Source organism: Carlito syrichta, unplaced genomic scaffold (genome assembly GCF_000164805.1).
Source record: "Carlito syrichta isolate Samal-C Ts95f unplaced genomic scaffold, Tarsius_syrichta-2.0.1 Scaffold314799, whole genome shotgun sequence".
NCBI lineage: Eukaryota > Metazoa > Chordata > Mammalia > Primates > Tarsiidae > Carlito > Carlito syrichta.
In genome coordinates this window covers 287,773-309,754 of record NW_007258895.1, presented here as the reverse complement: position 1 = coordinate 309,754, position 21,982 = coordinate 287,773, and the positions used below count along the sequence as shown (strand labels likewise).

At 45.6% G+C, this 21,982-nt stretch overlaps 1 protein-coding gene across 2 annotated transcripts in view; it reads left to right on the top strand.

The window, feature by feature from the left end:
- Positions 1 to 21,982, top strand: part of MPRIP (myosin phosphatase Rho interacting protein) — a 145,010-nt gene that overhangs the window by 24,829 nt on the left and 98,199 nt on the right. For both annotated transcript variants that reach the window (XM_008071986.2, XM_008071987.1), the window contains exons 2-3: positions 9,741 to 9,818; positions 11,880 to 11,945. In XM_008071986.2, the coding sequence (XP_008070177.1) occupies positions 11,943 to 11,945 (3 nt within the window). In that variant the 5' untranslated portion in view covers positions 9,741 to 9,818; positions 11,880 to 11,942. The remainder of the gene's footprint in view (positions 1 to 9,740; positions 9,819 to 11,879; positions 11,946 to 21,982) is intronic.

Sequence of the window (21,982 nt, the reverse complement as noted above, 5' to 3'; positions counted from 1 at the left end):
ATCCACTCACTTCAGCCTCCCAAAGCACGGGATTACAGGCTGAGCCACCGAGCCCGGCTACTGAATTCTATTTGCTAATATTTTGTTGATTTTTGCATCTAAAGTAGTTTTTTCATAGCCACAGGAGATACATTCCAGCACTCCCAGTAGATTCCTAAAACTGCAGATAGTACTGAACCCAGTTGCCATCTCAGTCAGAACATGTTTCTGTTCATGTCTTCCACCCACAAATTTAAATACTTTTTCCATCTTAACTAAGCACTTATAATGCACTGTGGCCATAACATTTGCAGTTTGAGGTGTAACAGCAAAGCTAGCATGAATTTCTTTTTCTTTTGTCAGAACTTCACAGATAGGAGATTCATTCTTACCATAGATCTTAACAACCTCAGTATTCACCTTTTCACTTAAAGGAAGCAGCATGTCACAGCTTCTCTTTGTTGTATCCTGTTGTATCCTAATTGTCGTATCACATCACTACTCTTGTGCTTTGGGGTCATTGTTAAGTAAAATATGGTTTAGTTGGACACAAGCACCGTAATACCACAGAAGTTGGTCTTATAACCGAGGTGGCTGTTAAGTGACTAAGGAGCAGGTAGAATGTACAGCATGGATGTGCTCGACAAAGGGAGGATTCACATCCTGGGGCGGATGAAGTTGGGACCACATGAGATTTCATCACATTACCCAGAGTGGTATGTAGTTCAAAATTTATGAATTATTTATTTTAGGAATTTTCCATTTAATATTTTTAGGCTGTGGTTGACTGTGGGTAACTGAAACCAAGGAAAGCAAAACCATGGATAAGGGGGGACTGCAATATATTATACTACTATATATTCCTGAGAGTTATTAGTCTATATTTCTTTTTTTCTACCTTTAAAAAATTTTGTTTTTTTTTTTAAAGTGTGTTTGTCTTGTTTTGGTATCAAAGTAATACTAACTTTATAAAAGAAATTGGAAAGTATTTCTTCTGTTTTCTCAAAAAGATTATGTAGAATTGATGTTAATTCCTTAAATTTGGTAGAATTATCTAATAAAACCATCTGAGTTTAGAGATATCTTTTTTTGGCATTTTAAAATTGTGTATTCAATTTAATAGTTATAGGATCATTCAAATTATCTATTTTTTTAGTAAAATAAGTCTGTTTTACCTAAGTTGTCAAATTAATATTTGTAGACTTGTTTGTAATATTCCTTGTTATTCTTTTGGTGTTCACAGGATCTGTAGTAATATCCTCTGTTTTGTTTCTGATATTAATTTGTGCATTCTCTCTTTTTTTCTTTGTAGGTCTTGTCAGAAGTTTGTCAATTATATTAATCTTTTGAAAGAACTAGCTCTGTTTCATTGATTTTATTGTTTTTCTGTTTCAATTTCATTGATTTCTACTTCTATCTTTATTCTTTATATATTTATTTATTTTTGCATTGCGTATATTTTATGCTTCTTTTTCTAGATTCTTGAGGTGAGAGCTTAGATTATTGATTTGGGAACTTTCCTCTTCCCTCTCCTCACTGGCCCCCATACAGGGAGGGTCTCACTGTGTTGCCCAGGCTGGTCTTGAACTCCTGGGCTCAAGCAAGCATTCCTCCTGCCTCAGCCTCTTTCAGCTTTTATGATGTAAGCATTTTAGTGCTATGAAGTTCCCTCTCAGGACTGTTTTAGTTATGTCCCAAACATTTTGATACATTATATATATATTTTTTTTCTTCTTTTTGATTTGGAGTCTCTGTTGCCCAGACTAGAGTGCAGTGGCACACTCACAGCCACCACATCCTCGACCTGCTGGACTCAGGTGATCCTTTCGCTTCAGCCTCCCAAGTGGCTGGACTGCAAGCGTGATTTTTTTATTTATTACAGAGATGAGGTTTCACCAAGTTGTTCAGGCTGATCTTGAACCCATGGGCTCAGGCAATCCTCTCACCTCGTTCTCCCAAAGTGCTGGAAATATAGGAATGAGCCACCATGCCCAGCCTATGTTTTAGTTTTTTAATTTTGAAATTTCCCTTGAAGATTCCTCTTTGACCCATGGATAATTTAGAAGTATGTTGTTGAGTTTCTTAGAGTTTGGATATTTTCCTGTTATCTTTCTCTTATTGCTATCTAATTTGGTTGTAATCGATTGAGGTTTTTATTATTATGGTCCAGGATATGATCTATCTTGGTATATGTTCTGTGGGCACAAAAAACAACATGTTTTCTGCTGTTGTTTGGTGGACTGTGCTATAAATTTCAGTTAGATTCTGTTGGTTTATGGTCGTCTTAGTTCATTTGTACTGTTATAAAAGAATACCTGAGACTGGGTAATTTATAATAAATAGAAATTTGTGTTCTCACAGTTCTGGAGGTTAAGAAGTACAAGATCAAGATGCCAGCATCTGGTGAGGACCCTCTTGCTACATCATTACATGACAAAAGGCAGAAGGCCAAGAGAGATGGGGAGGCCGAACTTGCTCTTTTATAATCCCACTCATGAGAGTAGAACCGTTCTGGTCTTATCACCTCTCAAAATGCCCCATTGCTACTGGTACAATGGCAATTAAATTTCAACATAAGTTTTAGGGGGAGGAAACAGACCATAATAATGGTGATGTTGAATTCTTCTCTGTCCTTGCTGGTTTTATGTCTAGTTCTTTTATCAGTTGTTGAGAGAGGAGTGTTGAAGACTCTAATGATATTTGTGGATTTATTTACTTCTCCTTTCAGTTCTGTCAGTTTTAGCTTCATGTTATCTTGCAGCCCTGTTTAAATGTGTGTACACATTTTAAGTTCTCTATGTCTTGATAAATAGACCCTTTTATCATTATATAATATACCTTTCTCTGTCTCTCTAGTCATTTTCTTTGTGCTGAAATACACTTGATCTGATCTTAATATGTTTAGTAACTTTGCTTTCTGTAGATTAATGTTTGTAAGATGTATCATTTCCAGGCTGGGCTTGGTGGCTCAGCCTGTAATCCCAGCACTTTGGGAGGCCAAGGCGAGTGAATTGCCTGAGCCCACAGGTTCAAGACTAGCCCAGGCAACTTGGCGAGACCTCATCTCTACAATAAATAAAAAATTAGCCAGGCATGGTAGTGCGTGTCTGTAGTTCTGGCTACTTGGAAGGCTGAGGTGGAAAGATTGCCTGAGCCCAGCAGGTCGATGCTAGGGTGGCCTTGAGCGCGCATGCCACTGCACTCCAGCCTGGGCAACAGAGTGAGACTCCAATTAAAAAAAAGAAAATGTATCATTTTCATTCTTTCATTTTCAACTTGCCTGTAATATTTGTAGTGAATTTCTTATAGACAGTATATAGTTGAGTCATTGTTTGAAATCTCTGCCAATCTTTGCCTTTTAATTGCTATATTTGTATCACCTATAATTAATATAGTTATTGTTATTCTAGGCTGTAATTATTTTTTGTTTTCTGGATTTTGTTTTCTTTTTCCTGCTTCCAGTGTGTTACTTGAACATTTTCTTTATAGTTTTTAAAAGCATATCTCTCAGTGTGTGTGTGTGCGTGTGTGTGTGTGTGTGTGTGTGTGTGCGCAAATGTTTTTTTTTTTTTTTAGAGTTGGAGTCTCACTCCCTTGCCCAGGCTGGAGTGCAGTGGCACACTCACAGCCACCACAACCTCGACCGGCTGGACTTCAGCTATCCTTCCACCTCAGCCTTCCAAGTAACTGGAACAATAGGTGTGCGCCACCACGCCCAGCTGATTTCTTAATTTATTGTAGAGATGAAGTCTCACCAAGTTGCCCAGGCTGGTCTCGAACCTGCGGGCTCCCAAAGTGCTGGGATTGCAGGCTTGAACCATGTGCCCAGCTTGTATATATTTTTTAATGGTTGCTCTAGGCATTACTTTATATAAACATAATGTTTGCTAGTTCAAGTAGAGAGAGTACCTATCTGTACATCCTTTTACCCTTCCTCATATAATTGTCTTAACTATTTCCTTTATTATACATTTAGAACTACATGAGACAGTGTTATAATTTTTGCTTCAGTCATCATACAATTTAGAAAACTCAAGAGAAGGAAAGCCTCTTTACCCATATTTTTGTCTACTGTGTTTTGCTTCCTTTCAGATATTCCAAGGTCCTTTCTTTTACGACTTCCTTTTTGTTTAGAGTGCTTTCTTTGTGTCCATTTTGTTAGGAGTAAGTCTGCTAACAAATTCTCTTAGTTTTCCCATTATCTGAGAATGTTTTGATTTCCTTTTCGTTTCTGAAAGATATTTTCACTGAGTATAGGATTCTGAATTGGCAGTTGTTTTCTTTCAGCGCCAGAAAAGCATTGTGGCACTTCCCTCTGGCCTTCATCGTTCCTAATAAGAAATCTGTTGTCATTTTATTTGGTTTTCTTCTATCTGTAAAGTGTTATTTTTCTCTGGCTGCTTTCAAGATTTATTTTTCCTTACTTTTGCTTTCTTTATATTTTAGTTTAGTTGTATATCTTTAGTTTAATTGTATTTTTTCAGTTTCAGAATTTTCATGTAGTTCTTAAATCTTAGATTTCTTTGCTGTTTTTTCATTTATTCCAAGTGTGCACATAATTTCATGTTGAGGCATTATATCATGCTGCTTTAAAATCTTTAAATTAAATGTCAGCGGATTCTAACATGTTAGTCATTTTGATGTTGACATCTGTTGATTATCTTTGTTCATTCAGTTTGTGACCTTCCTGGTTCTTGGTATAATGGTGACTTTTTTTTTTTTTTTTTTAATTGAAACCTGGACATTTTTGTATTTTGTTGCATGACTCTGGGTCTCCTTTGAACCTTCTTTTAGTTAGCTTTTCTGACAGTGCTCCAGCAGGGGTCACCGTCTAGTTACTCAGGTGGAGCTAGGAGACCACCACTTGGCCTCCATTGACACCTGTTCTGGGGAGGCTCCTCATTACTGCCTAGTTGGTTGGCTCCCTAACTGCTGGGTGGTGATAAAAACTCTGACTCTCTACTTGGCCTCCTCTAACATCACCCTGGCATGGAGAGGGAGGGGTCCTTGTTACTGCTGATTGGGAATGTAAGGCCCAGTTCCTACTTGGCATCTTTTGACACCACCCTGAACAGTTGGTCACCTTGTTACAGCCTGACAAGGGTAGAGGTCTAGTCTTTGCTCACTTGGGGGTGGGGCTGCAGTCTTTCCTGTGGCATTTGGCCAGAGTAGGGTGGTTATTGTCTGAGAGTTTTCGGTCTTGCTGGGCTGCTCCTTTCTCGTTCTTCAGCTACAGAGAGCATACTTTTTGTTGGGGTATTTTTGCCTGTTGCGGTTTCCAGCTCCTACAGTACCCAGTCTAGGATAAGAGACAAAAGTAAAGCCCAGAGGAGATACTACCATGTCCCTTCTTAGGTCCCAAGGCCTATGGCCAGTGTGCCTCCTTCTCTCCACTTTTCAGAGTCTTCTCCTATTTGTCTTATATGCGATGTTTCAGGGTTTTTAGTTGTATTTAGCAGGAGGAATAGAGAAATGTATGTCTACCCCATCTTCCAGGAAAGTTTTGGAAGAGCTTTGGGTTGAAGAGCATAGACCACTAGCGGCCTCTTTCCGGAGACTATTCAGAGAAGTGCAGCCTCTGGCTTGTGTGGGTCACTTACAGTTCAGCCTGCATCCCCATTGTCAAAAGCAGATACCTGCTTCTCCTGCCTCCCTCCAAAAAGCCCAGCCAGCCAACTAGAAAACTGCAGAACTAAGTGTACTACTCAGTTTCCAAAGCACATTTCCCTCTACCAGCTTCTTTTTGGGCTGTCTGTTTTAGTTCATTATAGAGCTCTCAGGAATACCTTAGGGTCTGTCATAGGTAGCTCCCTGTCACCCTGGGAAGCAGGTAGGCATGTGTGGAGCCTCTCATTCATGGGCACGTCTGGACTTACAGACAGAGTGGTCTGCTGTGGTGTGGGCGGCAAGACATAGTGAGAGAAGCAGCAGCTCTTCCTGGAAAGCTTTTCCCATTCCTGGGGGACAAGTGTCTAGTGACCAAGTCAGGATCCAGTTTATCTGAGGAGAAGGAAGTTCAGAGAGGACACCACCACACACCCAGATGATCTGCTGGTCATAGCTGACCGGGTGCTTACCTCCCTTCCCTCCGCATTCCTGCCTTCCTGGAGTGAAGGTTCTGGCGTAAGGGAGGGCAGCCATGTCATAACAGTGTAATTACATAATCCAAAATAGGTACAAATTAGTCCTGCACTGTGTCATTATCGAAATGACAGAGGTGAGTCACTAGAGACTGAGGAGGGTCAGAACAGTCCCCTTGAGGAAGAGATGTTTCGGTGGATCCCTGAGGCATGGAAGAGAGGGCCAGGTTGGGGGAGCTAAGCAGGTTGCATGATAGGCTGTGGGAGGGAAGATTGGTGTGAGACCTTTGGTCCAAGTCCCTGGGCTCTCTGGGCTTGTGGAATGGGTTCTCAATAGTTACAGATGGTTCCTCGTGGCCCCACAGTGCAGACATTTCTGCCACTGCACCTGTTTCCCAGCTGTGCCCTTGCCCAGAGTGTCCTTTCCATCCCAGGCCTCCCCCATATTTGGGAGCAGCAAGGGTGTCCTTGCCTCCTTCCCAGGCCTTGCCTATATCATGGCAGCACAGGGTGGCATGGGGCAGGGTAGATCTGGAGTCCTGTGGCCACCCACCTGCCGGCACAAAGGCAGCCTTCTCAGGAGCGGCATGCTCCATCCCCTCATCCGTCAGGCCTGCGTCAGTGGCACCTGGCCTCCTGTCCTCTTTGGCTTCTGTCTGGCCTGCTCCAGCTTCCTTCCTGTGAACCAGTGGATCAGGTCATTGCCCTTTGTAACCTTTGTCCCTGTCTCTTTGAATGAAGCTTCCCAAATCTGGTTGGGGCAGTCACCTGAAAACTAGTGTCTTTGCACCTTTCCCAGAAGTTTGTCTTCCTTGGGTCTAGAAGTACTTAAATTAGTTGATGCTGCCCTTGGACTGTGAGCCCATGAGGGTAAGAGCAGCCTTGTCTTTATCTTTGCCTCCCCACTGCCTGACGTAAGCCTTGGTAAGTGATGTTTTTAAACAAATTCACATACCATACAATTGACCCATTTAAAGTATACAACTCAGTGATTTTTAGTATATTCCTGAAGATGTGCAGCCATTGCCACAGTTACTTTTAGAGCACTTCATCATCTCCAGAAGCCCTGCAGCCCTTACCTGTCACCCCCAACCCTTCTGTCCCCCAAACCCCAGGCAACCACTCATCTACTTTCTGTCACTCTGGGTTTCCCTTGGTAAATGAATGCTGGATGAGGCATTACCTGCTCCTCCACTCCGCTGGTTCCTTGTCTTCTGCCCTCCATCTGCCTGGCCTGCCCACCTGGACCAGTCCCCTCTGGGGTGATCTTTATCAGGAAGTCAGGGCCTAGTGAGGTGACTACGGCAGGCTCCTTAGTATCCAGCATACAGGGCCATGCACACAGAAGGCCTGAGCAGATGTGGATGCCAACACTGATGGTGGGCTGGGTTGAGACCATGGCTTGAGGTCTGAGGGAGCGTGTGCCAGTCCCTTGGGTCCCCACTGTTATTCTTAGGGAAAGGCCAGGTAAATGTAGCTAATGGTGTGATGTCACTCCAAAACCCTGCACTCAGAGGCTAGCAAAGTAGTGCAGTCAAGCTAGAGATGGAGAGACAGCTTTGTGGTCCAACCTCTGACAGGTGGGTACCAGTGGTCAACGAGAAACCAAGGGTGGAGTCACTGGGTTCAGATATAAACAGGGCGTGGTCCAGCCCTGACTGTGACTTTTCTGTGCCATGTGCAGGCTTGGATAGGTCCACTTAGGGCACGTCCCCGGAGTGTTGCAGACAGAGGCCAAGCCCATCTGCCTGGGAACTGACTGGGTGCAGCTAGTGTTCTCAGAGCTCTGCTCCCCTTCACTTCTGCCTTCCCAGGTGGCAGAATGATTTTGTTCCACACACCCCTGCTGGGTCAGGTCTCTCTAACCTATAGCCAACACTCACTCTCTTAATTCATTAAAGCGAGTCTCTCCCTTCCTTCCTGTGCCCTGTCCCCCTACCCTGGGCACAAAGCCCCTCTTACCTGCTCTCTTCATAGGAAAAGCCAGTGCTCCTGAGGGCCTTGAGGACTGATAGACAAGAAAAGAGTGGGTTCTTAATTCAGCCTGGGAGCTGTATGACTTCCGGCAAGCAACCTGCCCTCTGAGTCACAGAGTCTACAGCTATCAAACAAGATGGTGGGCCTCTAGTTTGAATAAAAAGCACATCAGGAAGACCCATGAGGCTTATCCAAAGATCAGTCTAGGTGTGTAAGCCGCAGTCAGAGGGTTTGGGTTTTAATTTGTGTTACTGCCCTCCAAAAGGTACTGGATAAATTGACCTGGTTGTACCTTTTCCAACCCCTTCTCGCCAGCTGGCTGTGACTGAGGACAGAGTTGGAGCCAGAGTGTCTGTCTGGGTTTTGCACCCAGGTCTGCTCCCAAGACCTGAGTTCCTGCCCAGGTCTTGGGAGCAGTATATAACAGTAAACGTATGGTAAACATATAACAATGCCTGGCATTTATTGAGAACTCACAGGCCAGGCACTGTGTTCAGTGTTTTTTATTCTCATGTAGCTTTTAAAAATTGAGATGTACTTCACGTACCATGAGATCCACCTTTTTAAAATGTACTGTTAGGTGGTTTTTTTTTTTTTTTAGCATACTCACAATGTTGTACAGCTATTTCCACTACCTATTTCCAGAACATTTTCATCACCCCAGAAAGAAACTCCACACTCATTAGTTGTCATTCCCAATCCCCCCTCCCCAAGCCCAATCATTGATCTGCTTTCTATTCTATGGATTTGCCTTTTCTAGATATTTCATATAAGAAGAATTCTATCGTATGTTTTGAGGGTCAGCATGTTTTTGAGGTCCATTCATGTTGTAGCATGTGTCAGTATTTTATTCCTTTTTATGGCTGAATAATGTTCCATCATGTGGATAGGTCATACTTTGCTCATTCATCTGTTGATGGACATTTAGGCTGTTGCCACCGTTTGGCGATGTGAATATACTGGCTATGAGCATTTATGTGTAAATTTTTATTTGAGCACCTGTTCTCAGGTTTTTTGGGTATATATATATCTAGGAGTGGGATTGCTGGGTCTTACAGCAACTTTATGTTCAACTTTTTGAGGAACTGCCTGACTGTTTTCCAAAGTGGCAGCTCTGTTTTACATTCTTCTGCTGGGTTTTACTTTCATTATCTCATCAATCCTCACATAAAACTCATGAGGTAGAGATAGAGTTGTCCTCATCTCCACTTTTCAAATGGGAGAGTTGAAACTCAGAGAGCTCTTGCCCATGGCCACACAGCCAGTCACCTGATGACTCTTGGCCAGAGCTGGCTTTGGTCACCAAAGCAGTCTCTTTTTCCAGGCCTTCTTCAGTATCTTTCAGGATGAGGGCTTTTGACTGTGTCGTTTGTATTCCATTCCTGGTGCCTGGCACACATTGGCACTCACATATTTGTTGAATAAAAGCCATTTTTTCCCCTGATCTTGGTGGTTTGACCAGGAATTTGAGGGAGGCAGCATGTATCTTAGAGGCTTCTGTCCTCTGCATTCCCCTCTCCATGTTAGATGCTGCACGATCCCCACCAGCCTGACTCTCAAGCTGCTGCAGACTCATGAATAGGTGGCATGGTGTCCTCTGAGTAGAGGCAGCTTTTGTTTTCAGGGTAAGCTAGTCATTCACTTGACCTGTTCTCTCTCTGTGGTCCAAAGTGCTAATGACCTGCCTTTTTTTTTCTCCTCTAGGCAAAACCCATTTATGGTGGCTGGCTGCTCCTGGCTCCAGATGGGACCGACTTTGACAACCCAGTGCACCGGTCTCGGGTAAAGGCACTGGAGGGAATTCTCAGGGTGGAAAGAACCAGAGAAGGGGACCAATCTGAGGGTGAATTGACAAAATGGAGAGGGAGATGGAGTGCTGAACAATGGATCCTGGGATGGCAGTATCAGCAGCTGCCCCCACTCCCCCAATTTGGCAAACTCATAGTTACCACAGATAAAGTCTGAATTGCACATGGTTATGCATAGCTCTCCCTTCAGAGTGAGATGCTCTTGTGCGGGTGTTGCCTATATTTTAGATCAGCTTGACACTAAAACAGTTAAATGGGAGAGGTAAAAGAGCAATTAGGCAAAGTTTGCATAATGCTAATTAGACTCCCGATTCCTGCAGTACCTCCCTTCCTCTCCAGCCAGAGTCTCACTAGATCAGCGAGATAGTCCTGACCTGGGGTTTGTTCCTCTGCCAGGAAGCCCTTTTGGATTTGACTCCAATGGCTCAGCCTGTAATCCCGCGCCTTTGGGAGGCTGAGGTGAGTGGATTGCCTGAGCCCACGGGTTCAAGACCCGCCTGGGCAGGCAAGACCTCATCTCTACAATAAAAAAATTTAGCCGGGTGTGGTAGCGCACGCCTGTAATTCCAGCTACTCGGAAGGCTGAGGCGGAAGGATCGCCGGAGCCCAGCAGGTCGAGGCTGTGGTGGCCGGGAACAGCCACTGCACTCCAGTCTGGACAGCAGAGTGAGACTCCAACTCAAAAAAAAAAACAAGACTGTCCTTACTTCTTCATGGTCTTTCTTATGAGTGCTGCTGTTCACACCCTGTGAATTGCTCCAGCTCTCTCCCCTTCTTGTCCCCTGCATCCCCGGAGCTCCCTTCCCTGTCCTCTTGGTCTCTGTGGCTCACCCCCTCTCCTGGGGCGGGGACCTTGGCTCCATTTTCTGGCCCTACAGACCTCACATTGTGCCTCTGGTCTTTGGGATTCCTTTTGAAATGGGTTTTGATTTCAAAGACAACACATAGGGCCCTTGGAAATGTTCCTGGGAAACATGTCTAGGTAGCCTCTGCCTAAACTCCCAGCATGGAACCAGCCCTCTACAAGGCTTCTTTGCAAGGCTGCTTGAGTCCCTGTTCATGCCACCCAGATGAAAGGACTCAGGAGCAACTGAGCCAGCCAGGCTGCAGTTTTTAGGGAGTAGTTCCTGTCCCTGTTTTATATTAAGGTTGTACAGAATCACAACTTCCAACTTCTGATAGGAAAGTTGTTATTCTAAATGATATAATTCTGGCCCAAAGCAGGGAGATATGCTTTTATAGTTAGTTCTTGTGACCTTTTTGCCAATAAAAATCTAAATATTGTTGGACTTTTTGAAACAGTGAAAATAGGTCATGGACCCTTACAATGATCTTTTGGGTTCTGAAGCTGTGCTTGTCAATAATGATTTAGGCCAAGGTATATGGCCTTGTAGTCCTTTTCATTTCAGCCTTTGATGGCATTTGACCACTGTGGGCACTCCCGGTGGCCTGACCTTTGGGTAGAGAGTAGGGAGGGAGGGGAGGCTCTTTGCCAGTCAGGCACTCCCCGGATACTGGACTTTTTTCCACTGGTCTTGCTCCTCCTCTTTTTTATTTTTGTTAGCTCATCTCACCTCAGTGAATTCTGGAACCTGGCCATCTGTTTGCTTCCTCTCTCCCTGTGGATCCTCAGAACAATCCCTTATAGCAGTTTCCCAGAAATTTTCTATGTCTTGTCAGATCATTCATCAAATAAGTATTGACACATCATGTGATACACTGTGTGCTGGGTGCCATAAGGAATACAAAAAGGTGACCACGCATTGCTTTTGCTCCTGGGGCTTCCATATTTTAAAACAGAAGCTTCTTGTTGAACCTCAGTAACTTATGTGGAAACACAAATCAATCTTTTCTGGTTAGTGAATCACTGTTCTTATGCCTTGGGTCTCTCTTTTCCTGCCATCTGCCCCAGAAATGGAATCTGTGGAGCCAGTATTCCTTAGATACAGGTTTGTCAGGTGCAGCAATTCAGCAAGCCAGGATCCAGGGCCAAAACCCAGAGCATCCTAACCACCTCCCCTTTGCTCTGTTGTAGAAATGGCAGCGGCGGTTCTTCATCCTTTATGAACACGGCCTCTTGCGCTACGCCCTGGATGAGATGGTGAGTGTTCTCCTCACCCACTTTCTGTCCCCAGCCTTCACCAAGCTCCTCCGTTGCTGTGTCATTTACATTGTAGTATGTGAACACAGCAGCTGTGTGCTCCTACTTGGGCTTCTGGTAGGGAGTCTGGGATATTTTGAGGAATTTGCAGCACTCTGTGGAAACCTTTGGTTTGATACATCTTCTGCAGTGGTCATGGATAAGAGGAAGTAGTAAGGGAAGAAGTCACTTCTGTTCAAGGCTAATAGGAATTTGGACTTGGCCAAAGCACTCCTAGTTAGGGGAAAGTGAGAGCAGAGTCCTGGGTCATAGCAAGGACTTGCACAGGTTGTGGATCTGTTGGATGTGGAAGTGGGTATCAAGTACATGTGTTCGCGCTGCAGTCATGGGACTGCCTCCTAGTTCTGCGGCTGTAATTGGTTTTTCTTCATCCCATTTGATATTGGCATAGACTTTTTTAATAACTTCAGAGGCCTCCTGGTCATGGGATCAGTATTCTTCTGGTCACTAAGCCAGAGGCACACAAGCTTCTTCTTGTCCTACCACTCCCCTAGTTTTCCACCTGCCTCCTGGACTGGATGAGTGTTTGCTGCTGTTGTCCCAGAGGCCCAAAGTGGAAAGCCAGCCTGGTAGAATCTCTGGCTTTTCTTTTTCTACTCATTTCATCTCCTGATTCTTTCTCTTAAGGAGATGAGTCTTCCCTAACTAACCTAAAGTAGGACCACATTCTAAACTTTATAGAGTTGAAAGATGAGAAATTTGACCACCCTTTCCTGTTCTACGTGGTGAGGGTGTGTGTGCACCCAGTGTGTGTGGCATTTTAAAATTGAGACTGTCTTAGAAAGTCTAGTTTTATCATGTAAAGTGCTTGAACACCCTACCTGTCCTACCCTGAGTTCATTTCTTCTGCTGCAGGAGTGAGACAGACTTCTGGAAGTGTGAGTGGAGAAAACTTGCTCTCTAAGGACCTTCCAGATTGTTAGGGAACTGAAATTTTTGGATGACTTTTATAGCTGACATATAAAAGGTCAAAAGTGAGTCTGTTTGCACATAAGTGCTAACCTCTGTGATGTGTTAACTTTCTCTACTTTGTTTCTGGGACAAATCAATGCATATGATACCTTAGTCCTATAATGACTCTCACCTCATTGATTCCTTTTTAAAAAATAATTTTCTTCCTTCACATTCTTTCTGGTGAGCATATATGTCCATCGTGAATGAATTGCAGAGGGTTTTTGCTATGGGAACATCTGTTGTTCAAGGTAGTTGGAGGTGAGTAGATTGGAGGTGAGCACTGATAAGTGGTGGACTTCCCTACAGATAGGAGCAGGGAAGCAATGCACTTGGACATGCCTTTCCTTTGGGGTAAGAAGCAGACATGAAGGACGGATCCCACGTTGCCCTTCATGTTCTTCAGGCTTGACCATCACATGGGCAGTAGCCCTGGGGTTGGAACTGGGCCCCTACACCTGTGAGGTTTACCTTGTTCTCCCTGTGGCTGGCTGTTTGGTTCTTAAGTCCCATAGCAGACAAACAGTATCCAAAGATCCTTGGGAGGTCACAGGATTACATTCAGGCTGGGTCATGAACCATTCCAAAAAACAGAGCTCCCTGGATTTTCCTTAGTAACCAGTTACTCGGGTCATGAACTCTTTCTTAAGTTCTAACTGAAGTCCAGCAAAATCCATCCTTCCCTCTGACTCAGTTGCACAAACAGAAAGAGAGTGACTCCTGGGTATGCCTTTGTGTTGGCACAAACACAGAACCCAGGCTGTATCCCAGGAGCAGTCCTGAGTAATTGAAGCTGCCCAGCCATGAGCACTGATACCTCTTAGTGTATTTAGGTCTCCCAGCAACCTGGATGTGGCTCGGGTAATATTTCATGTGGTGCTAGGGCACAGGTGGGATGGAATGAGGGAAATGGGTAAAACAAGAAGCCTCAGGAAAAGCATGGGCCGAGAGAGGGCATGCCTAGAGCTGGAAGGCTTTGGCTATGGCCTGTTTTCTGGCAGATGACCTGGGAACTGAAGAGACTGACCTGGTGAGCCAGTTGGTGCTATTCTGCACAGACCAGGGCTGTGCACATATGCAGCATCTTCAGAAGTGAAGTGGTGCCCTTTCTACAAGTGAAAAGGACAGTGGCAGTTGTGTTGAAATACCCCTAACACATCTCTTAGACTGTAAGGGTCTTCCCTGTTGCATCAGGAAGGTCCCACGGGAAAGGTTGCAAAGAAGCGATCAGAGTAGAGGCTGGGTAAGGCAGTCTCCTCCACACCCCAGTGGTCTGCATGCTCTATGGTTTGTTCCTCATGATTGCTCCCCAAGCTGACAGGGTCCTGAGACCTGGAGCAGGAGAACAACTTTTTAGGCAGCTTTGTATGGGCTGAACTCCAATTGAGCTGGAAGCTTCCTCTGTGAGTACCTAGAAGTAGAGTGGTGACTATCCCAGCTTGCCTTGTTACTTCCCAGGGCCGCTGGCAGTGTCTGAAGTCATCTTTGTCACAACTGGGGCAGGAATGCTACTAGCGTCTAGAAAGTGGAGGCCAGAGATGCTGCTGAACATCTTACAATGTACAGACCAGCCTCTATAACAAAATTTTTATTTATTTTTAAAAATTAAAATGTCAATGCGATTTACTATTAGCTCTGTTCTTAAACAGTGCAAAATGTCATAGGAGTGAGGAAGGGCAGGGACAGTGTTGGCTTGCTGTCCAGTGTGTTGCCAGTTGTGAAATAGGGGTGGGCCTTATCCTAGGTTGTAGGAGTTTCCAGGACACCCCGCATTCCAGGCCACCAAAGGTTTGCAGAACTGTTTGTGTATCTCTGAACCAGGAAGCACATAGGTACCACATCCTGCACATGGTATGCTCATACCATCGTGTCTATGAAGTGGCCCAATCTCAGTGTTTGTCTCCAAAACCAGCCGCTCTGCATAGCCCTTGGCCACCTCTGACCCTCCTAGCCCCACCAAGCCCAGCTCAGCCCTGGCTTTTCCTGTGGCAGCCTCCAGCTGCCCCTGAGATCATCCCATTTAATAAACTGTAGCATTTTAAGGCCAGTCTGTGCCCTCTGCACTTAGTCACAATCTGTTTCAAATTGTTACTTCACTTGTATACGATATTACTATTTGTTTTCATTTGCTTAAATGTTATCTTACCAACTAGACTTTACTTTTTCATTGTCGGGCCCCTGACATCTGATAACTTGGAATCTCTTTGCATTGTCTAACACCAGGCTTGGATGGCACAGACCTAGTAGGCATTCAGTAAATATTTGTGGAGTTGAGCTAACCAACTTTGTAAATGTCTTGCTTTAGAATTTCAGTTCTCGGCTTGGGGAGTGGGAGGGCGAACGAGAAAAGAGAGAACGTGGGACGAGGGGGTGTTCCTGGGAGAGGTTAGGGGTGTGGTGACCCTTAGTGATTACTCAGGAGAGGGGAGAAAACCTCCCAAGAGCTCTAAAGAACAGGGGAAAGGTGGTCTTGGTCTCACTGGTTAGGACTTGGAGAGAAAGGTGGGCACTAGGACGTGGCAGTGTGCAGAAGGAGGACAGCAGTCCCTGGATTTGGCGACAGTGGCTTTAGGAAGCCCTTTCTGCTGAGGGACTGCTACTGGGTTGGGTCAGTGGGCCTGACCGTTGCCACTGCAGCAGCTCTGAGATGAGACTAACTTGGGAGAATCTCTTTTCCTTTTTTGGGAAATTTTTTTCTTGATACACCCACATGCCCTGTAACTGGTGGGTGTGGAGGAGAGGCAGATTTCCCAAAAAAGGAAAAGAAATTTCCCAAATGCAGACTGAGGTGAGGTGGGCTCTGGGCATCCTCATAGACAAGTAGGAGCCTGAAAGGTTTGGCTGGGGTCCTGGTTTTTCAGGAGTGGATAAAACAAAGAATCTAGAAGCCTGAACTGCTGTCTCTGTCTTCTGCCTTTGTTTCTCCCCCTGTAAATTGCTGCTCATGATTTTACCTACTTCTGCCACTTTGAATTTTGGGGAACTGATGTAAAGCTAAGGTGCAGGTGTCTCCAGAGCCTATGCTCTCTGGGAGAAGCACCCACTCTAGGGGAGAAGCCTGAGCACCCTGAGTTGGGGTGGAACACGGCGGGCTTGCTTTCCAAGGTGAAAAGATGATCTAGCATTTTGTTCTTGTTTTTAATTGTGGCAAAATACACACCATGTAAGAGTCACCGTCTTGATCATTTTTAAGTGTACAGTTGAATAGTGTTTTGCATATTCATATTGCTGTGCAGCCATTCCTACCCTCCATCAGGACTCTCTTCATCTTGCAAACCTGAAACTCTGCCCATCAAACACTAACAATTCCCTATTCTTCCTCCCTCCCCCAACCCTGGCACCTCTTTTCACTCTCTGGCTCTGTGAATGTGACTACTCTAGGGACCTCCTATAAGTGAGATCACGCAATAGTTGTCCTTTTTTGACTGATTTATTTCACTCAGCATGAAGTCCTCAAGGTTCCTCCATGTCATAGCATGTCATGGATTGAGGCTTGATGCTCTTGAGCCATGTCTCCTCTGAGACAAACTGACCCTGAACCTCTCCTGCATGGGGCCGTGGAGAAATGGTGATGCCCCCTTCCGTGGCAGGATGTGGTGCTGAGGACCTGCCTGCGCTGTGTGGTCTCCTCCGTCTCAGCTCAAGAGTCCTTGAGAGTCCAAGAGACAAGAGCTACCTGATGGTGTGGAGTTTGTGCTGAGGACTTGCAGCCCAGCTTCTTTTCCCAGACATCACAGGGAAAACACTTTAAGCTCTTGGTATGTGTCTTTTGGGGGCAACCAGTGAGTTTGTCATTCCCCTAGGATGTGAAGGTTCAGCCAGATAAATAAATTTGGGGTGCCTGTGTACTTATGTATGAAGCCATTATGCTTGATCTAAAGGTTCTTCAGAGGACTCCAAGTGCTGACAGGGGAGGGGTCTGGCTTTTAAGTGTGCTTCTTGTAGGAGAATGTTCGGGAGGTCACTTTGCTCTTGGTACCTTTGCCTTTTTTTCTTTCTTTTTTTTTTTTTTGAGTCAGGGTCTTGCTCTGTCATTCAGGCTGGAGTACAGTGGTGCCATCATAGCTCACTGCAGCCTCAACCTCTTGTCCTCAAATAATCCTCCCACCTCGGCCTCATGAAATATTGGGATTACATGTGTGACCCACTGTGCCCGACTCCATCTCATTTGTGACATATTTCTGCTACTGTTGGTGTTGAGTTGCAACTGTGAGCTGTGCACAGGAGGTGCCCTGTCCCTCACCCTGCCTTCTTGATGTGCAGCATTCCCCTGGTGTCCCTAGGTGCTTTCAGACTTTTAGTTGGGAGATCTCTGTCTTTAAGTAGAATTCTGCATGAATCTTAATATAAGTTTTAAAACAGATACAATCAGGTGCTGCTCTGGCTGAAGTTTTAGACTATTTCTGACTCTTCCCTCATCAAACCTCTCCACTCCCAGCCAGCTGCAGTTAAAAAAAAAAAAAAAATGCCCTGACTGGACCAGACTGACCTCCTTAAGCAGCAGAATTATCCAGGTGCCTGAAGGCCTAGATCATGTACCTGCTCAAGAAAAGCACCTTGTCCTGTGTTGACCATTTAACTAACTACTTACTCCAAAATAATGAACTTATTTCTTAAACATTTGCAAAAGTAGTCAGTATCTTTAAACTCTTTGTCAGTGGTGACTGGTGCATAAGCAGCACCTATGTTTTGTGTTCACGAGAAGTGGCTGGGCCAGAGCACAATCTGCTTGGCTGTCAGGGCTGGCACAGCCTGTGAGTTTTCACAAATCATGGAGAAGTCAAGGGTGTTGAGAAGATACTTTCAAGGTGTTGAGGTTTTTTTACCCTGGTCCCTTTCCCCACTTGATTTTTCTGATACAGGGCCTTAGAAGAATCCCCTATCCTGTCTTTATTTAATAATGACAACTGAGGATAGTTTTTGCCTCTTTGGGAGGAGGGATTGTAACAATTAATTCCTTAATGACTCTTAAGTATTTTGAAAGTAAAATGTGATCTGTAAATACATGTTAGATGTGCAAGGGCTTGAGCCTCTTGGCTGGAAGGTGAGGCATCTGGTGGTATCTGTGACAATCTTTCAAAACAGGAAGTTGGAGGAATTAGAGGTAGGGCAGGGAGACCCTGTGCTTGACTCTGGTCTTCCTGCCAGCCACTTGGCCTTATAGAGTATTTTTGGGCCAAATTTAAGTTATTTTGAATGTTAAAGGTGAATATAGATAGACCCAGGTGGGGTTGGAAACTCTTCTTAACTGTTGTCAACAGTGAGAGGAGAAGCTCAAAGCCATTTACTGACAAATGCCACATCCCTTTCCCCCAAAGTCTAGTTTACATCGATGCTTGAAACTTCACCCCATAGAATGGAGTGTGTAGATGTAGGAATGTTTTCCAGATGTGTCTGTGGGACCTTCAGTATGGATGTTGCTCTCCAGAGACTGGGCACTGAACTTTAAGTCCTCTTCCTCCTTTTCTTCCACTCCCTTGATTATAAGCTGGGATGTTGGGGGTGGAGGTCAAATGACACATAGAGAAGGGGCTTGGGCCTGGGTCTGTTAGACAGTGGCAGGTTCTGCCATTTGCAACCCTGCATGAAAGCCCTCATGACTCTTCCCATAAGGAAGAGTGAGAGAATGGAAGTTAGCAACAGTTAATCATGGGGCTGTGCAGACCAGGAACAGAGCAGACTCCCCTGAGGATGACAGTCAGGGGTTTCTAGCCTTGACTTGATCCAGGCCTTCCATTTTATGGGTGAAGAAACCCAGCCCAAGAAGGGGTTGGGGGCAACTGAGACTGACCCACAGGTACTAGACCACAGATTTGGGCAAGCTGCCCAGTCCCCTGGTCTCCTGGTCCCAACCTGTGGCCCGAGAGTTGCCCTTTGGGGAGGAGAGGGAAATGGAGAGGGTAGGGCCTACCTGTTCTCATACAGGGGACTACATGTGGCAGTTTGGATGTTCTGTACCCCTGGTATTGGTGTCATGTATGGGCAGCTGAGTCTTCTAGGGGAAGAAGTTAGAGAAGAACATACAGGAGTGAGTGGGCCAAGAGGGTCAAAGGAAGAGAATGAACGAACCTCTGCAAGTGGGTAGAAGGCTCTCCCGTTCTCCCTGGATCACTCTGGAGAGTCAGCAGAGGACTCAGGTTGGCCTGGGTCAGACACAAGTCCCTCTGCCCTGTATCCCCTATCCCGGCACACCTGTTGGAGTATGGAGAGCACGTTGCACTTACTTCCACGTGAGCCTCTCTCTCCAGGACAGTGAGCACTTCTAGAGTGGGGCCTGGTAGTAACTTGCCCGCACATGGCTGGTGCCGACCTATGTATGCTGGCTGACTGGCTAGTGATTTGGTCAGCGATCATCCTCTACTTCTTGGTGCTTGAGCTTCTGTTACAAACATTTCAAATTGGCCTTCCCGAAAATGACTCCCTTTCAAATTTCAAGCCACACTGAGAGGATTTGGTGACTGCAGGTGCCCACTGAGTACCTTTCTGTCTCATTGGACTGTCGAGTATGCTTACCTTCTTTCTCAGTTACATAAGTGGTGAGTCAGGGACAGCAAAATAGTAATTAGCTGCCTGCCTGCATTCAGGGCCATAATTAGATATCCATGTCCTTCTTTCAGCCTTCCCCATGTGCCTGCAGTTATTGAGTTGGGAGACTTCTGGCCACCCACGATTAATTAACAGAGGGGGCTGAAGATGGTTTACATCTCATTGTCCACTTGGGTGCCCTCTCAGTGACAGGGGAGAAGTGATGGGGGTTGTGAGACTGGCGGGTTTGTTGAGTTTGTGGAGGGATTTCTGTGGCCTGTACACCGTATCTGGGAAGCAGCCAGGAAGATGGACTGTGATTGGCACCCCTGCCGGGTTATCTTCAGAACTGTGGGCGAACTTCTCTGCCGCCACTGTGATGGTGCCCTGTAGGATGAAAGCTTGTGATAATGTGCTGGGCGTCTCCCTCCCACAGAGAGAGAAATGACTTTGGCTGTTGGAAAAGTGAAAAGCTTGGAATAATTGGTTAGGAAACTAATTAAGTAGCAGCAGGGAAAGAACTGTCAAAAAATAGTCATTTTATGGGAGTTTGAAACAGAAAACATTTAGGGTTGAAAAAGCAAAGGCAGGCGGCTATGTGTTCATGTGTGTGTGTGCCGTGCTCACATGTACATGTGCAGGGCTGGTGGCATGGGGCCAGGCTGCCATCTTCCAGGGGCAAATCTCTAACACCTTCACCTTTGGGTCTCCACCATACTCCTCCCTCCGCTCAGGTCCCCATCTGCATAGCCATGTCTTTCATTTCGTGAGAGTATATAATGTAGTACAAAAACAGTCTGAGTTGATCTGCTTAAGGCATCAGTTGAAATGAAATCAGTTAAGGTAGGCAGCTTGAAATGTGAGTGTCTTAACCTCCTGTGCCCTCCACAAAACTTTTTTTTCCAGGGAAGGAAGGGAATGTTCTTTATGGTGGTAAAGCTCTCCAGACCCAGGGAGCAGTTGTATTGGTGAGATCTCAGACTCATAGGATAGCAGCGTGGGTATCTTAAGGGAGAGGATGTCCTTCACATTGTGCCACATTTACTGGCCTATCCTAAAGGCAAGTCCAGCCTATGCACAGGCACACTGTTGAATCAGTCACTCATAAACATCTTTGTGGTGCTTAAAGTGTGTCAGATGTGAATTTCAAGGTAGCTTCCTTCTGGGAGGGAGGCTGCTGATCATAAGATACAACCTGGCAGGTGTATTTGTTTCCCGTTGCCACAAACTTAGTGGCTTAACACAGTGTATTTCTCTGACAGTTCTGAAGGTCGAGAGTCCAAAATGAATACCCCTGGGCAAAGGTCTAGGTGTGGGCAGGGTGGGTTCCATCTCAGGCTCCCAGGGTGAAGCCCTGTCTCTGCCATTTTCAGGCTTCAGTGACCACCTGCCTTCCTCAGCTCAGGGCCCTTTCCTCTCACCACTATAGCCTCTTGCTTCTGCCACCACATCTCCTTCTCTTTGTCAAATCTCCCTCTCTCTCCCTCTTACAAGGACCTCTGTGATTACATTTAGGGCCCACCTGGATAATCCAGGATAATCCTATCTCAAAACCCTTAACTAAACCTCACTGGCAGAGTCTCTTTTGCCATCTAAGGGAACATTCACAGGTCCAGGAATCAGGATCTGGATGTTTTTGGGGGCCGTTATTCAGTTGACCACAGAAGGTATCACCAGGGGGAGCTGCAGCAGATCACTCAGGTAACTGAAGGGCCATTGCGCACTGCCTGGACAGTTACACAGAGAGAGAGAGTGCTGGGCCAGGTCTGAAGGGTTGAAGTGGCACTGGTCTAGATTGGGCCAGGAGGTCAGTGGGAGGGGCCATCCCCCTTCTCAAAGAATGCAGCTTCTGTGTGACCAAAGCGAGAGGCTGCCTCCTCCTCACATCTGTGTTCTCCCTTGTTCTTTCCTTTGTTCTGGTGTTGAGCTCTGGGGGCGTTCAGCAGGGCTGAGTAGGACTCTTGGGTGCCACTGCCAGGCATGAGGCGGGGGCATGGGAAATGGGAAAAGAAAAAGATAGTATGTCAGATGGAAAGGAAGACCAGGGGCCACCAGAGACTGTCTCTGAAGGATGGTGCAGCGACTACCTGCGTGTAAGCATCTCCCTTCTTCTGGAGTATCTGTGTTTTCAGAGTGAGGCACATTCAGAGAATGTTAGTGTAGGAAAAGACCTGAAAGAGCCAGCCCCTTCTATGGGTGGGGATGATAGAGAAGTGGCTTTGCCCAGGTTTTGGCACTGTGGAGCTCTGATGATTGCTCTGCGTCAAGTCAGTGGAGATGGACCCCTCAGAGTGGAAGGTACAGCAAATACCACTGCTGAGCCTCCTATTCATTGAGCTGGCCCCCAGGGAGAGGTGAGGGAGGAAGAAAAGGCTCCTCATTGTCCTTGAAGAGTGTCGTCTGATGGTGAGACTGGTTTTGTATTTACTTCTCAAATAAAAGGTGCAGACAGGTATGGTGTTACAGACCAAGCCCATGGGACACTAAGGTGAAGGGTCAGG